This window comes from Equus asinus, chromosome 11 (assembly GCF_041296235.1).
Source record: "Equus asinus isolate D_3611 breed Donkey chromosome 11, EquAss-T2T_v2, whole genome shotgun sequence".
NCBI classification, from domain to species: Eukaryota; Metazoa; Chordata; class Mammalia; order Perissodactyla; family Equidae; genus Equus; species Equus asinus.
Genome location: NC_091800.1, coordinates 72,868,114 through 72,886,232, shown reverse-complemented (window position 1 = coordinate 72,886,232; position 18,119 = coordinate 72,868,114). Strand labels below are relative to the sequence as shown.

General features: G+C 39.7%; 1 protein-coding gene and 1 long non-coding RNA gene across 11 annotated transcripts in view; one reads left to right on the top strand and one right to left on the bottom strand.

Moving 5' to 3' along the window:
• The window catches only part of LOC139046519 (uncharacterized), a 78,227-nt gene extending 74,802 nt beyond the window's left edge, over window positions 1-3,425 (top strand). The window contains exon 3 of the long non-coding RNA XR_011506641.1: window positions 982-3,425. This is a non-coding gene — a long non-coding RNA (uncharacterized lncRNA). The remainder of the gene's footprint in view (window positions 1-981) is intronic.
• CLYBL (citramalyl-CoA lyase) overlaps window positions 1-18,119 on the bottom strand; it is a 228,349-nt gene that overhangs the window by 32,418 nt on the left and 177,812 nt on the right. For 7 of the 10 annotated variants that reach the window (XM_014839208.3, XM_070520099.1, XM_070520098.1 and 4 more), the window contains exons 3-4: window positions 5,738-5,926; window positions 1,721-1,822 (exon numbers count right to left, since the gene is read on the bottom strand). In XM_014839208.3, coding sequence (XP_014694694.1) covers window positions 1,721-1,822; window positions 5,738-5,926 — 291 coding nt within the window. The remainder of the gene's footprint in view (window positions 1-1,720; window positions 1,823-5,737; window positions 5,927-18,119) is intronic. The other 3 variants (XM_044779753.2, XM_044779757.2, XM_070520101.1) reach the window with 1 other exon arrangement.

The following is an 18,119-nucleotide window of genomic DNA, read 5'->3' as shown; positions in this document are numbered from 1 at the left end:
TGGAAGAGAGCAGAACAGAAGCGAAACTCACAGAGATGCTTGATTTCGAGAGAAGCAGCACGGTGCATTTTGGTAACCGAAAGATGCAACTCTTAACACAGTTTGGCTGAAAGCAGTCCTAAATAGCCCAAATTCACTCCTTTCCAAAAGTATTTAATATTATCCAAGATAAGTATGTTGTATATATTTTCTTTGCTTAATGGATTATATTATTACAGTTATTAATACAGTTATAACGTTCAAATTGTAGTTCATCTAATTTCTAGAGAAATTTTGAGTTAACTCATTTTGATTATGTTATTTCTATTTTTCCAAAATTTGTTTTTGCTTTAAGAGACTCTCAAACAATACACATAAAACCACAGGAGAAAAGGAAAGAATTTTTAAATCAAACTAATTGGATTATTTGCATTAGGATCAAGATTTCTTAGTAAATGGTCTCAGGATTAAACACAGACAATACAAAAATCTACAACTCTAGAGGGGAAAATAAAAATGCAACAAGTTGTCCCAGATGTATTAATAAGCAACTTCGACGTTTCTGTGTGAAAATAAAGATGGATAACGTTTGCTGTAGACAGAATGTGAATCCACACATGTGGAGATGCAGCATGCTAATATATGTGGGTGGGAAGACAGGAGACACCAGGAGAACCCTGTTGATTAATTTCAGGGGTTGGAAGTGCTTCAAAGTACATTATGGAATAAAATGGCAAAACAGTGCTTAAAATTGAATCATTGTATGAATCAAGCTGCATCTAAGGGATATGCTTTGATTACATTCTCAGAATTTAGGGTGGGCTGGAAGAATGTGTGGTTAGTGGTGTAAACACGCTGATCATGAGGCTTGAAGCAGCTCCCCAAACATTTGCACTCTGCCCCTCCTGCATGGTCCAGTAGGTCTCAAAGTTTCCTCTCGGAGCGTCTGCTCACACATTCTCTCTCCTGTACAGTTCAACTATCTTTTCTCTTTGTTTTTAGGGATTTCTTCTCTCCTGCCTTCTGAGATGGGGAGCTACATTGACGTTCACAAGTCAAGTGGAATGCGAGGGATATTTTGGAAAACAATTGAAATGATCACTGATAAAGGAGAAAAACAAGCTAGCTGTGAGTTTGTTAAGGCACATTGTCTAATGCAACCGTACAATGCTGGGAAACACTTGGCTCAGCCAATCTTCCTTAATGTGTATTAGGAAATATTTTATATTCTAATGTGGCAAATTGAAATAATTTACTACAAATTATTGGTGTATAATAACGTATGAATAGCAATCTTATCTACTAGACATTATGGACAATGTTGCTACAGAGAGGCCAGAAAATTTCCCAATAAAGGCAGTTGTTACAAAAGAATAATTGAAAGTTAATTCATAAAGGTGACAAAATAAATTTTCATGTACATTTAATCTATAAATGTAATAATTCAAAGCACATATTTACATAATTATTATTTAATTAAAATGATTGCTAGGAATATATAAATATTTCATTTAAATGTTTAGGACCAGGAAGTCTTTCCTTACTACTTAGCAATTTCTTTGTTTTCTATGCTCACAACCTAGTTTTGGATTATTACAGACAACAAATGGTGCTCAAGGTTTACTCTGCCTAGAAATCTTCCTAGAAAAATATTTTAAGTAGATGTTAAAATTGAAAACAAAAGTTCTCTTTAGGTAATAAAGAAAATACTAACTTATTAGCCACATTATGATTTTCTTACCTTAAAATTGAGCAAACCCATTGCAGTTTCCACAAAAGGGATTAAATTCATTGGTTGTTCAAGTTTTCGCCCTTTTAAGTAGAATGAAAATTTGTCTGAAAACTAAAAATCAAAAGTGTCATAGGTGATTAGTGGGGGAAAAAATGTACAATCAGTGAAATGTAGACAAAGAAGTGGTATTTTAGTCTTTGACCTGAGGAAGTCATACCCCAGCCTCTTTGGTCCACACAAAAGAATTTTTAAAGACCCCCAAAACAAAAAACAAACAGGAGGAAAGACCGAAGAAAAGAAGGTAACAAAGTTCCCACTAAGCTAAACAGTAAAACCTCAAGCATTATAATTTTTTTTCCTAAAGGGGCAATTTGAGGGCTAGGAGTTAGAAGTGGAAGGAGAGATTCTGGAGTTTAAATGCTTTCCTTGAAAACATATTTACTTAAGACCTCTTGCCCCCACTTTTAAATGCAAGTGGTAGGCCCCGCAAACAGTGAAGGCTGCTCGCCTTGCCATTCTGTTTTTGTTTCAGACCCAGCACTGACATCAGTGTAATGTGCAGCCGCCTCTACGTGGAATCCATATTATTCATTATAGCGCCATTATCCTTTGTTCAGAAGGCTTTTCTTCATAATTTTTTAGCTTACCTAGGAAGACCTTAAAAAGGAAGTTTAATTCTTTGAAGACCAAAGCTCGCCAATTTTTTCCATGAGACCAGTTCACAGCTAGCTCTGTGCTGCCAGTGGGGTAGCCCAAATTCCAAAATCTACCATCTGGAAACATACAAAAGCTGTTGCACGGATCTCCCCCCCTTCAAAAGGAAAAAACCCACCACACTCTAAATTGTAAATCTATTATGTCTATCTAGATCTAATAAGATGTGGGGAGATAAAAAAAAAGCACACAGGTATGATAAAGATATTTTTGTAAATAAAGATGAAAACATATATATCCATTTTAAATTTAAGGAATATTCGGCCATTAATAGATATCAAAGGAAAAGGGAATTTTAATCATCTCTCCATTCAGTCTCAGTTGGGTAAATCATATCTAAGAGATTTGCATAAATATAAACCATCAAAGACTTTTCATCTTCAAAGGGGGTTTCAAGACCCTATAAGCTTTGTACTGTAATCATCGCAGGTCACCACCCTGCAGGAATAGGGCTGCTATGGCAACATAAAAAAACTAATGCTTAAGGCTTAGCATAATATTCTGACTAATAGAAAGGAAACTCATTTTAAAAGCTGGCAGCCTATTTACCAGAAGCAGGATTAGAGGTGTTATTTCCCCTTTTAGCTGCCCCCTTCTTGCCGGTGTACTACCCCCCCCCCCCCAAAATCTAATCACTGGGATCTTTAAAAAGCTTTTGAGCAATTTGCAGTAACTTTACAATTAGGCTAAAATAAATCACAGCTTTCAGTAATGAAGAATTATTCCCAGTTGCTCCCACTGCCCCCTCCCCTGCTCCGACACCATCATCATCACCTCCTTAGTAACTTCGCAGGGGAAGGAATAACTCAACCAAAATAGCAAGAAGGAAGAGAAGGCTACAATTTAAGGGGACCAAATATAGAGTATTCCATGTAAATGAAAATAAAACATAATTTATGTCGTATTTAAGCTAGAAAATGGGTAGTGAAATATTAGTGGTTTTGGGTGTTACTTATGCAGTAGAGGAAATTTTTTTCTCATTAAAAAAACTTGCAACATTACTTGCCCCATTCTTTGTGATAACAGTTATAACTACAAAAATCATAAAGTTTAAAACTGGGTAAACGCTTGACAATATATTCCCTGATCTTAGTGAGAAAAATCTCTGATGTCTTTTGTTTTTAAGCCAACAGGGACATTTAAAAATTAAATATTCTAGCCCATCCTCCTCCTCCTCCTCCCCTTCTTTCTTAAAAAATTGCATTAAGTACTAACACAAAAGGTAACTAGTGGAGAAGTTTCAATTAATTTTTTCAAAAGGAGACGATTAAATGTTTCCGGCCTGGTAAAGTGTTCATTTCAGCGAGGTGGAGGGGAGTGGGAGGGGAGGAAAAGAAGGGGAAAAAAAATCACAAAGAGATTGGGGAGGAGACGAAGTAGCAGGGCTCAGCAATTCTTTCAATTCCAGTGCACACCCAATAGTGTGTTGGAAGAATGCACACTGTTCGGGATTTGTGGGAGAATTGTCCCGCGACAAAGGAGGCAGAGTCACGCTTGTTATAGTCCAATAAGCCGTGCCAGTCAAACAAGAACCCACACTAGTGACAAAAGGCCAGCAAGAGATTCTCACACAAAAGAAAACAAGGAAGCCCATCTTTCAGTTGTGCATCAGGCTCTGGGTTTTCTGCTTCACATAAATACAAACGGGGAGGAAAAAATAAACAGCCCCAAAGACTTCTGTTAACTAGAAATCCTATTTAGATTTCCGTAAGTTCCTCACATCCCGGGATTTAAAACAGCGAACAGAAGCCATAGCTGAAGGCTGGGGTGGGTCCTCCCCTCCCAAATGAAGGGTAATAACGGTGATAAATAGGTATTAACTATGAAACCAAAGGGGAATGGTACTTCAGATTCCCTTTCAATCAATTTCAGACACATTCGAACTGGGTAGGAGCCCTCGAAGATATTAACCAGTATCTCCCAGCTTCTGAGGGGTGACCTTGCAGAGAACTCCAGTGTAGTAAGTAAATGGGTCCTTGACCACGGGTCTTCAAGAAGACTCTGACATGGAGCTGTCCAAGAGAAATATGATGGCAGCTACATGTGTTAACTCTAAATTTTCTGGTAGCTACATTAAAAGAGTAAAATGAAACAGGTGAATTTAATTTTAATAATATGCATATTCAACCCAATATATCTGAAATATTATGATTTCAACATATAATCAATATAAAAATTATTGAGATAATTTCCTTTTTTTTTTGTGGGGCGGGGGCTACCAAGTCTTGAAAATCCGGTACGTGTTTATGCTTCCAGCACATCTCAATTTAGACTTGCCACATTTTGAGTGGTCAGTAGCCACACGTAGCAGGTGGCCACTGCATTGGAAAGCACAGAGCCAACATATCTCCATGCATTCAAGGTGAGCGGTTTCCTCAGGTGGTACCACTGCTCTGCGTATTGCTATAGTTGCAGCCTTACAGATAATCCCAGATGTGGCATCGAAATCACCAGTGCCCACACGCCCTTACCACACTTCCAGCGCTTACATGTCATGGGCTCTCTGCCCTGGAGTGGCACGAGGGAATGTGATTTTATTCAGGCGAGATCTGCAGGATCATAGCAACCCCTAAATAAAACTTAGCCTCCTCCCCAACCCTTAAACAATTAAAACAATCATAGTCTAATTAGGCCCATTTCAAAGTTTTCTTAAGTAATTTGACATGCCAACCACTTTACATTTCAGGTTTTTATTGGCTGAAAAGTCTGTCATAAAACACAAACACACCTGTCAGCAATTTAAAAAGGACGAACTAGAGAACCGCTCAGGAAATAATATCTGTGCTAATTAAAACCACTAGTTAAAAGCTTCCTGTTTATTCCTCTAGTTGCCCTAAGGAGTGACCTTTTCCTCTCCTTCTCTAGGTTCATTTTTTCATTTGAGGCTAATGTGCTTTTGCTGTCTATGATGATTTCAAACGAATCTGGGTGAGAGCCATTTACGTCACTGCTCTTCCAGATGGAGGCCCCGGGTGAGGGCCTGGCAGGGTGTGAGAAGCCATCAGACTCTCAGGCAAGCTAGTTCCAAGGATTGCTCTGTGAGCTCTTGACGGGGCTGTTCTGTCCAAAGCACACATCTGATAGGGAGCAGAAGCATCATTGCAAGAGCAGAGATGTTCCACAGAACACTTTGGGCAAAGATAGGCCCTCCCGTGTGGAGGATTTGGTCTCTCGGGCTCACTCATCTTTCTGAATTCCTTTTCTGCTCTGTGTATGCATTTTCAAAACCGGCAGTACCCAAATCCTTCCTTTCTGCTACTCCTTCTTAGCCAGCGTTGAATCTTTAATTAAAGTAAAGCATCGGCTACTCACCCACCGGATTTCTTCAGGACCTTCCACCTTTGGTAGCATCAGGCTGGAAGGAAGGACCCGGGATTGCAGGAGGGTCTGCAGGTCTTCTTCAGCGAGACCACTGGACACTGAGTTGACTCTCACACACTTTTCAGTTGGGCCCAGATCAAAGTCTTCAAGAGTTTTTACTATTCTTAATCGAGCTTCATTCTGTAAGAGTTGATAAAATGTATCTCTTAAGTTTCTTTATCATTGAGAGGAAACACAATCGAACCTCTGAAACTGTTATGTGGATTCAGAGTTGGAGCACCATTATTATATCTGCACATTTCCTGTCCACCAAATAAGTGGTATTTGAAATAAGTCATCCAATCTGATAGGCAATCAATTGATTTCCAGACTTCATTCAAGATGACTATAGCAGACATGAGAGCACAGTAATGCATACTGGTAGGCTTCTAAATAGTATGTCTTGCTTGTTAGCATTACTTTCCAATTGGAAAGGTAAAATAATTAATAGGTAACATTTATTGAGCATTTACTAAGCGCTGGGCATGGTTCTAAGTCCTCTACTTGCATTTTCTCGTTTAATGAATAGAAGAAACTAGATAACATATGCATAATGGTAGTCTCATTTGTCAGCATGTTCACATTAGGGAAAAAATACAGATTTCTTTTTCTCTTTCCACAAGTTTCCTGCTTTTTTACTCACTTAAAGAAAATCTTTTTTTTTGCAACTAAGTTGAATCTTGACATTCAATTAAGAAGGTGCTCACAGGAAAATGACACTCCACACTACAAAAAAGCTCCAGCTTCTTCAGATGGCAGGCAATAATATCACCAAGAAATCCCTTCATGAAGTGGTAGACAAATACATTTTTTTCTTTGATTTGACAGTCTTTTCTCCAGTTAAAAAAAGCTGAAAGGTTGAAAGTCCGCTTCAGTATTTGAATTCTCCCCAGAAAAATTGTATGAAACCAAACATGTTATTTATTGGCTTTGAGTTGGGGAGATGAAGGTGGGGAAGGGGATGGGAGAGAAAGGAGAGCAGTGGGGGTGGGGGGGGGGGACGGTGGAGCGAAGAGAAAGAAAGCACTGAGGGTCATTACTTCCTGCCAATTTCAGTTTCAAAAACAAATTCCTCCAACTTGCCAACAGCCCTCAACAAATTCTCATTGTCAGAATGAACACTTATCAAAAGTAGTTTCATTTGGGAAGGGTTTTTATGATACTAATAAAACTTTAAAGCTTCTCACAGTTGATGAATGTGGTTTAAAAAAAAAAAAAGTCTTCACAATATACAGCCATTTGAACAGCAATACTTATCCAGGAAAACAGCAAACCAAAACGGAGACAAAAAAGAATTATTTGAGCCAATATTGAGTCTAAGTCTAATCCACAAGACAAGACGGGACAGTAGATTTAAAGCAGACGGATGTAGGTCTATGACCCAGTGGAAGCGGGGAAGGCTTCCAACCCGAGGCTGAGTTAAACCGTGTGAGGAAACAGTAGCTTAGAGTTGTCAAGTCAGATGGAAACTGAGAACATAGGACCAGTTCAAGACAGCTCTGTGGAGTCCTGATTTACACAGCTTCGACTGCCAATAATTAAGCCAAGCTTAGACAAAAGCAAGAGAGAGCTCACCCTAGCTAAAGCGAGGGATGACGCGGCCAACAGTGGCTTGGTTCCACACCATGCTGTTGGCCATTCCACTGCTATAAAACTCAGCCACTTGTTTTACTGTGCCCTCTTGTGACATCTACCAAATATGAAAATCCTGAAGGTGAAGAGCAGAAGTTAGCTCAATATCATGGCTCTAAGGCCGTCTAAAGCTGTCGAAAGAAATGCTTCCAGCTTTCTGGCAATGTGTGTATTTAGATCAATGGCCTCAGAGAACCTAAAATGCGTTATGCTCCATGTAACCCGCACAGCTACAAACTCGGGACTGCTCCAGCCTGTAAAGATTTCAACTTCCAGGGTTTCTTTCAACAGCGGGTCGGCCTTGCAAAGGGTCTATTGGGGCAGAGTGAATGGAAAATGGAAAGGAATTAACTAGATCATTTAGGCTGAAATGCATTTTTAAAACTTGAGTTATTTGAATCATCATCTCCATTCTCTACTTTAATCTGCATGTGTGCTCAAGGACCAGAATCCCTGGCAGCAACTTCCTAAATTGTTAATGTTGGTGTCAAACAAAATCTGACCTCTAAGCTGTTTTGTTGTTTCGCTTGTATTTGAAGGGGACTATTTGTTCAAAGCTCGTGTTCTAAACCTGTTTGTGATTTTTATCTAAAGTCAGATTGCCATGGTTTCAGCACATTCCGGTTTACTTAATAAAATTCAGCTCTTGTGAAATTGGCTGCAAATGAGGTACCTAATTCCAATTTTAGGCATAATCTGATTAGTACTTTTCATGTTATAATAATGAGCAGTGAATACTCAGCATTTTATTAGACTTTTTTTTTTCCTCTTTTTGGCTCAGAATTAGAACCAAGCTCTTTCCACTTCATCACTCTGTACCTTTCCAAAAAAAGATGATGGTTTTGGAGGTATATTGCCACACAAAACCCTTATTAACAGGCTGTTGCTTGTTGCAATTTACATAAACTAAGTGTGCATCCCTCTGCTATGTATCCCCAAATATCCAACAACTTCACTGAATTTACACCAACCAACAAGCATGTTGAGTTTTTTTTTCTTTTTGGTATTTTAATGGTGAAATATGTTACTGTGCTAGCAAACACACCCATGCCATCTGTTGGGTGAGAGGAAGGCAGTTTCTAAGAACAATTAAGTTTAGTTCTGGGTGTTCAGTTAGGGAGAACCACAGTCCACCCAGTTGTGAAAAGGAAGGAATTCTGTTCATTCTGTTCTCTCTCTCTCTCTTTCCCTCCCTCCTTCACTCTCTCTTACACATATGTTACTTCTTGCTACCATCTCTCTCATCTCATCACCTCCCTCCCTTTCACACTCTCCTTCTCTTTTTCTCTGGCTCCTTTTTGGCTGACCATCCTTCCAATTTTCATCTCGTTAGGGCGATTAGTAAGCAAAGTCTGGCAGACTCCATCTTCTCAGAAGGGCTATCTGGGTGATCTGTTGAGGTTATTGGGAGGTAAGTGCTCCCTGGGGCAAGAAGGAAAAGGAAATGAAAGCAAAAAGAGGCGATTCACAAAAGACATTTTTTGGGGGGGGGGGTCGCGGAGGGGGCGTCTAACATTCTGTAGCAAAACAGGTTGTTCAAAATGAGGTTTAGAAGGAACTGCATTCTAAATGTGTTAACACTACAGGGTGACCTTGGGGAGCACATCTCAGTGTGGGATGAACTTGTCCCCCTAAGATCTGACAACCTGGAAAAGACGGAATAATGGAATTAAGGCCTTTATCAAAAGTTACATTAGATCTTTGCAAAGACTAATTACGAGAGTGTGTTCTGCAGCACACTTGATTCCAGAGGTGGGCTCTGCAGAGGGCACAAAGAGAGTTGGCACAGATCAGAATCTTTACAGGCCTCTGTTCTAAAACGTGATGTTACCAAAGTTCCCACATTCAATCGATATTTCGTGCCATGGGCTGCTCAGTGCAGTGGACCAGTGGCTAATAAACTTGTCCTTATACATAAGCCACCGTATTATGTGACTCTGTCTGGGCCAGGAACCAAGGCGTGCTATGATTTCAGAGACCGGGTTCTTATCACCTGGGGAAGAGACACGCTCTGGTGACGTAAGAAAGAGGATAAATCAACCATCACCAAGACCTGCAGACTTCGAAATTAAAGGAGAAAATATGCGTGCAGTTGGTTCAATTGGCACCCATTAAAGCTAATAACTAATCATCCTCACAAGTTTCTAGCTCAGAATGATCAAATCTGCAAAGAAAACAACATCCGTCCACTTTTACACTCCAGTGGAAGAGGTGGTCCCTCGCGGCAGGGCGGCACAGTCTCGCCATCTGGAGAATAAATCGAGTGTGAAGTACAGTATAGTTTGGGACCAAGCTCCGTGGCGGCAGCCCAGCAGTCAGTTCATTAGTTCCAAACTTCCAGGGATTAGAGCAGCATCAATTCTACTGTCGGATAGGAAGAGACAGACAGGATACGAGATTCAAGGAGGATTGTGACAACCAGGAGGAGCCCCTTGGGCTTATTTATAAAACTACAAAGTATAAACATACCCAAATAAGTGCCTTAAATAATAGCATTATCACAGTTTCATAACATCTGAATTAACACCTTTCCCTTCTTCCACCCTGCCACTGAAAGCTTGTATGTTAATGTATAGTCCTTTTCAGAGGAAATCACAAAGACGACCCTGGATGCAACAGGAGCAATGAGAAAGCTATGCAGCCGAACCAAGATTTGGTAATTAAGAAATACGAAAGACTTTCTGGACTCCAGGGAGATGCATAACATTTGTGCTTTTTAAAAATGTACAATTAATATTTTCATCCTACAAAAGGCAAATTGGCATGCCACGTACTCAAAAACACTAGCGACTTCTATCTTTTCTGAATTTGTCCATCTCATCTCGTTTCCATTTTATCTTATTCATAAAATGATGTCACAGGCAGGGAGTGGAACAAATTTTGAGCAGAAAGCCTCACTATCAGCATCTATATGAAAAAATGTTTGAAAATATTGAGATCGTTTGGTTTAAAATAAAAGATTCTGAGTGTTCCATTTAAGAATCTCCTTTTGCATAGAGTAACTTCTTTTTATGCATTTATATTAAAAAACAGAAATGCTTGTGACATAAAACAGGTCATCACTAGTAAATTATATTATAGTATAGTTCTTACAAATGTATAAAAATTTATTATAATCACAGAGACTTGCATTGTGACTGCAGTGACGGCATTGGGGAAAAGGGCAAATAAATCCTCCTTGATTAGTACAGACTAGCAATGTTTCTTTAGGCAAGGTGATAGTGTTGAGTTTTCTATCCCATTGTTTTTTCTGCATGAAAAAGAAATTTTGGTTTGCTTGTTTTTGAAAAAAAGAAAATCTACAATATTGAACATACCATGAGGTAACTGGTTTAAAATTTCATTCATTGATAACAAAGGCACAGGTAACAAAAGAAAAAGTAGAAAAATTGGACTTCATGAAAATTTAAAAATTTTGTACATCAAAAGACACTATCAAGAGAGTAAAATGGCAACCCACAGAAGAGGAGAAAATACTTGCAGGTCATATATCTGATAAAGGATTAATATCCAGAATATATACACAACTCCTAAAGCTCAACAACAAAAAAACCAAACAACGCGAGTAACAAATGGGCAAAGGACTTGAACAGACATTTCTCCAAGGAAGATATACAAATGGTCAATAAACACATGAAAAGATGCTTAACATCATTAGATCATTAGGAAAATGCAAATAAAACCTACAATGAGATACTCATTAGGATGGCTACTATAAAAAAAATAGAAAAAAAAGTGTTGGTGAGGATGCAGAGGAATTGGAACTCTTGTGCACTGTTGGTGGGAAGGTAAAATGGTACAGCTGCTATAGAAAATGGCATGGTTCCTCAAAAAGTTAAAAATAGAACTACCATATGATCCAGCAATTCCACTTCTGGGTATATACCTAAAAGAATGGAAAGCATGGTCTCAGAGAAATTATTTGTATACTCATGTTTATAGCAGCATTATTCACAATAGCCAAAATGTGGAAGCAACCCAAGGGATCATTGACAGAAGAATGGATAAGCAAAATGTGTTATATACATATAGTGGAACATTATTCAACTTTATAAAGGATGGAAATTCTGATACATGCTACAATATGGAGGAACCTTGAAGATAGTATGATAAGTAAAGTAAGCCAGTCACAAAAAGACAAATATGTATGATTTCACTCATATGAGGTACTTAATGTAGTCAAAATCATAGAGACAGGGACCAGGGGGAGGGGAGAATGGGGAGATATTGTTTAATGGGTACAGAGTTTCAGTTTTACAAGATGAAGAGAGTTAAGGGGATGGATGGTGGTGACAGTTGCTCGGTAATGTGGATGTATTTAATACCACTAAATGGTACACTTAAAAATGGTTAAGATGGTAAATTTTATGTTATATGTATTTTGCCACAATAAAAAAGTGAAAGAAATTTTCAATTATTGATTCATCCCACAAATGATTACATTCCAGACACGCTGTTTACTCTGAAAACATCGATTTTGGTAGAGCAGTTTCTGAGGTGTTATATTATGAAAGATACATTACAACATAGGTTTATAGTAAAATGCCAAATCAGCTTTCATTCAAAGGACTAAGAAGGCTCAGGATTTGTATGGATGGGTAGCTCATAATATGTAATCAGCATTTCTGCCCCTCAGAGATTTAAAGGAAAAAGAGAAAACCCTACAAAAAACAACACTAAAATACAATAAATCCGTGAAAAGAATTTATTTTGGAGGTGTCTGAGCAATCAAAAATAGTTTTAAAAGATATCAAAACAATGTCTTTAACTTGAGTTATACAGGCCTATACTTTTGTCAAAATTCACAGAATGCACACTTAAAATTTATGTCTTTAATTGTACATAAATTTTACCTCAAAAGAACAAAGGGATGGGTAAACAAGTATTGAACTCTAGTCAATGATATACATACAGATGGATTTAAGGGGAAGTGTACTGCCACTGTCTGCAAATTACTTTGAAATGAACTAAAAAACATAAATGAACTGATGGACGGAGGGACAGACAGATGGATGATACAGATTAAAGCAGGCAGAGTAATTTATATAATATTATAAACCAAAGTTACCTCAATTCAAAAAAAAAAGCAGGCAGAGTAAAACATTAGTGGGAGAATATAGGAGATGGGTATATGGGTATTTACTGTACAATCTTTCCACTTTTCTGATATTTGAAATTTTTATAATAAAATTTTGGAAAAGATTTAAAAAATACCTCTAAAATGTTGGTGATTTTTGGAGCTGACTGATGAGTCCATGGGGGCTCTGTGCATTATTCTCTTTACATTTGCATATTTCCACAATAAAATGTTAAAAACTAGTTAATGACTTAAACTTCATTTTACTTGTTATTTGTGGGAAATACTTTTGGGGGAGATTAGTTGTAGGCTTGTAATTTTTTTTTTTGCTAACAGCTTTAGTGAGATAAAATTCAAATGACAAACCACACCTATTTAAAGTGTACAATTCAATGGCTCTTAATGTATTCAGTTATGCAACCACTGCCACAATCAATTTTAGAATACTATTATCATCCCCAGAACAAACCCTATACTCTTTAGAGTCACTTCCATTTCCCCCCTACCCTTCCAGCCCTAGGTAACCACTAATCTACTTTGTGTCTCTATGGATGTGTCTATTCTGGATATTTCATATAAATGGAATCATGCAATATGTGGTCTTTTGTGACTGGTTTCTCTTACATAGTACAATGTTTCAAGGTTCATCATTTGTAGCATGTATCAGTACTTCTTTCCTTTTTTATTGCCAAATAATATTTCATTGTACGGATATACCACATTTTGTTTATCTATTATCAACTAATGTACATTTGGTTTGTTTCCACTTTTTGACTATTAGGAAAAATGCTGCTCTGAACAGCCATGCACAAGTTTTTGTGTGGACATCTGCTTTCATTTCTCTTGGGTACATACCTGGCAGAAAGTGGAATTGCTGGGTCATATGGTAACTCTACATTTAATCCTTTGAGGAACTGTCAACTATTTCCAAAGTGACTGTGTCAGTTTACATTCCCACCAGCAGTGTATGAGGGTCCTCACTGCCCCACATCCTCACGATACTTGCTGTGATCTGTCTTTTGATCACAGCCATCCTAGTGGGTGTGAAGTGGTCTTTCATTGTGCTCAGTGTGGTTTTGATTTGCATTTTCCTGATGACTAATGATGTTGAGTATCTTCTCATGTGCTTATTGGCCATCTTTATATCTTCTTTGGAGAAATGTCTATTCAAATCCTTTGCCCATTTTTAAAAGTTGTGGTAAAATACATATAAAATTTTTCACTTTAACCATTTTTAAGTGTACCATTTAATGGTCTTAATTACATTCACAATGTTGTTCAACCATCACTACTATCTATTTCCAAAACCTTTTCATCATCCCAAACAGAAACTCTGTAACCATTAAGCAATAATTCTCTATTCTCCACTACCTCTAGCCCCTGGCAACCTCTAATCTACTTTCTGTATCTATGAATTTATCTATTCTAGATATTTCACATAAGTGAAATCATACACAAAACTTCTCCTTTTGCGTCTGGCTTATTTCACTTAGCATAATAATATTTTAAGGTTCATTTATGTTGTAGCATGTATCAGAATTTCATTCCTTTTTATGGCTGATAATATTCCATTGTACGTATATACTACATTTTGTTTATTCATTCATCTGTTTATAGACATTTGGGTTGTTTATAGCTTTCGGTTATTGTGAATAATGCTTCTATGAACACTCGCATAAAGTAGCTCTTTGAGTTTTCAGTTCTTTGGGGTACACATCTAAGAATGGAATTGCTGGGTCATACAGTAATTCTATGTTTAGCTTTTTGAGGAATTGCCAAACTGTTTTCCACAGTGGTTGCATCATTTTACATTCCCACCAGCAATGTACCAGGGTTACAATTTCTCCACATCCTTCCCAAGACTTGCTATTTTCTGTTTTATTTGTTTGTTTTTGAAAATAGCCATCCTAATGGGTGTAATATGAAATCTCATTGTGGTTTTGATTTGCATTTCTCTAATGACCAATGATGTTGAGCGTCTTTTCCTGTGTGTACTGGCTATCAGTATATCTTTTTTGGAGAAATGTGTATCCTAGCCTTTGCCCATTTTTTTTTCTGCTTTTTTCTCCCCATATCCCCCCAGTACATAGTTGTATATTTTAGTTGTGGGTCCTTCTAGTTGTGGCATGTGGGACACCGCCTCAGCGTGGCCTGACGAGTGGTGCCATGTCCATGCCCAGGATCCGAACTGGTGAAACCCTGGGCCGCTGAAGCAGAGCACGCAAACTTAACCACTCAGCCACAGGGCTGGCTCCCCTTGCCCACTTTTAAAAGTCGGGTTGGGGCCTGCCTCGTGGCGTAGTGGTTAGGTTTGGCGTGCTCCACTTCGGCAGCCTGGTTCAGTTCCAGGCATGGACCTACACCACTTGTCAGCCATGCTTTGGTGGTGATCCACACACAAAATAGAGGAAGATTGGCATGGATGTTAGCTTGGGGCCAAGCTTCCTTACCAAAAAAAAACGTACATTTTGTTCTTGAGTTATAAGAGTTCTTAATAGATTCTGGATATTAAGCCCTTATCAGATATATGATTTGAAAATATTTTCTCCCATTCGGTAGGTTGTCATTTCACTTTCATAATGGTGTCTGGTGAAACACAAAAGTTATAATTTTGCTGAAGTCCAATTTATCTATTTTTTCTTTTGTTGTTTGTGCTTTTGTTATCATTTTGAGACCTATCCAAGGTCACAAAGCTTTATGCCTGTGTCTTCTTCTAAGAGTTTTTTAGTTTTACCTCTAAGATTTAGGCCTTTGATATATTTCAAGAGTATATAGAGTCATGTGCCACATCATGACGTGTCAGTCAATGACAGCTGGCATATATCACGTTGGCCCCATAAGATTAGTGCCACATACCCTGAGTGTGCAGTACACACACTACTAGGTTTGTGTAAGCATACTATGGGATGTTCACGCAATGACGAAATCGCCTAAAGACGCATTTCTCAGAACATATCCCTGTCATTAAGCAACGCATAACTGTATTTGAATACGGTGTGAGGTAGGGAGGCTTGTGATACTTTTATTTTGTGTTTTCAGTCTTTATCTTTCAATAAAATACAATGAAAATTCCCTGGGAAGAGAGAACTCAAGTGGAAAGAAGGAGCTTACTTCCTCAGCCTCCGCACTCAGCTTTTGCCTCAGCCCTTGACCAGCGAGTGGCTGGTGTTCGGCTTTCCTGCTGCCAAAGACCTATCCATCACCTTCCCCACTCTCCTCTTCTTCTGCTTTGCCATTTCCACACCTGCTCCTGATGGATTTTCCTCAACTGTATGTGACAGGCCTTGTGTTTTTTGAGGACCTTGCCAGGCATCCCCTTGGGCCTCTGAGGGGCCTCAAATCCAAACCCGTAGGGAAACGTGGAGCTAACGCTGAGAAGATGTCCCACGTGAGCATAGCTGCTTATGCTTTTATATTTCTTAACTTTATCATTTAGGAGTGTGGCTTTGAGGTGCATCTTGCACATAACTTTTTAAAAAGAGAAATTATTTACCTACTAATGGCTTTTGTCGCCTTTCTCAATACTGATAATCACCATGCTCAGATTGATCTGTGGAGCTCTGGAACATGCAACTTCACGGCTCCTCCCACTCATCATTTTCTTTGTTCTCATTCATTGCTTGTTCTCACAGCCTCAGAGGGGCAATGTTATAATTTCTATTTTCTAGCAGGGCAGCAGAGGCACAAGGACCCATGAGATTTGTTTCAGGCAGGACAATCTGTGAGGGGAGGAACGGGGTGCCTTGGTACCTTCTCTCCTGAGGGGCCACTAGCCATGTGTGGATGAGGGGAAGGATCCAGAGGAAAACTGAACAATGCCATCACTCATTAGGGTTCTATGCACTGAAGGCCAAATATCCAGATACTTGAAAACATTTAGATAACTGATAGGATTTGTCCTTTTCCTTACGATTGTTTGTGATTCTGAAGAGAAAACTTTCTAAAACCATCCTCAGATTCTGCCTGATCTCCCTGGTCTGGTGCATTTAAATTTTTAACCAGTAGGAGAGGGATCAAGCAAATGCTATCCATTATGCCAGGTGCTGGGGACAGGTGTGTGGCAATAGGGAAAGATACATAAATCATTTCCTGTGCAACTCCAGGAACTTATCAACAAGTTGTGGCAATGAAAGGCCCATAGAATGAGAAGTGAAATAAAGTTCAGGTCAGTGGAACAGACTATAGGATGTAAGGCTTAGAGGCAGAAGGGAGCACTCCAGGCTGAGATGGGGGTGGGGGAGGTGAGGATTTCAATAGGTGCAGAGGAGGGGGTACCAAACAGCAGAGAGCCAGGAAAGGGCAGAGGCAGGAACCGTGAGTGAATAAAAAGGCAGATGGTCAGTACATATGAGGTCAGATAGGGAAGGTGCTGGAGCCAGGAGATGGACAGAAAGGGGAGATTCCAATGTGGGCAGGCGTGAGCCCATGATTTAGGAACACAAGGGCTGAAGCCCTGTTCCATTAGGCGACGAAAGGGTGATGGGGGTGGTGGGACGAGAATTGCAGTTCAGTTGAGAAAGTACCTTCCGTAGGGGAAGGTGCCAGGTGCCCGGGCTTGGCCTAGAGGAAGGCCCATCCCCCACAGTCCCTCCATGCCAAATGGAGAAGATCCCTGCTTGAGCCTGCCCTGCGCTTGGGCAACTTCTCCATCTCTGGAGCGTGAAGTCCCTGCTTTGCCTTTATCACGAGAGGGCCTCTCTTTCCCAACGCTTCTCAGTTTTGTCTTTGGAATTGGTGTTCCTACCTGGGTCTCTGATCTGCGTGATTCACAGTACAGAGCATGGAAAGTGAAATGGAAAATACCTGCGGAGTGGGCACGCTGGCCCACCTGCCGCCCGTGCGCCTTCTAACTGTTCTTCCTACGCCCTGGCCCTCTGAGGACTGAGAAGGTGGCTTCCTCCCCACCTGGGGCAAAGCAGAGCCCCAGGCAAAGCTGCCCTCTCCCTCTCAACTCTGCTATATTTGTGTTTCGAGACTTCTCTGGGTTAGAGGAGGAATTAACTGTTTTGGTTTAAAAGCCCTCCTGCTGGGTTTCCGTCTGCGTGGCAGAATAAAAGAAAACAAGCAGAAGGGAACAGGGTCGTCTCTGCACCTACCGTTCTACATCATAAGGATGAAAGCGCTGCTATTTGCCACATTGCCCTGGATTACCCACGCAGGACAGGGTCCGCGGGGCTTTCAGTCTTTTTTAACGATAAATCATGAATGATTGGTTCATAATTCAATGAGGCAGCCTTGCCATGGTTCCAGATACGCGTTGGATAGCCGTGTCACCTGTCTTGGCCACAGCAGCTTTACTGTGATGCTTTTGGCTTTTGACTTCCTTTGGTTCTCAAGCCGACTTGAGATACATTGCTAGGAACTCGTCCAAATTGTCCCCTTGAGGTAAATATCAAGAACCAATTTTTTGAAAAGCAAAGGCTTCTTCCCTTCTATGGAGGAAAACATTTGTTTGCCTACCCCTTTCCAAATTCTGAAGGCAAGTCGGCTGCTTCTCCCCGAGGCTGCACTCAGGTAGGTATGAAGGAGCTGTGCTGCCCCCACGGTGCTGCTGAGGAGGCCTGTCTGAGTGCCAGCTGCTTCAACAACACTTCTCCAAGGTGCTGACACAAAGAATCTTGTCTC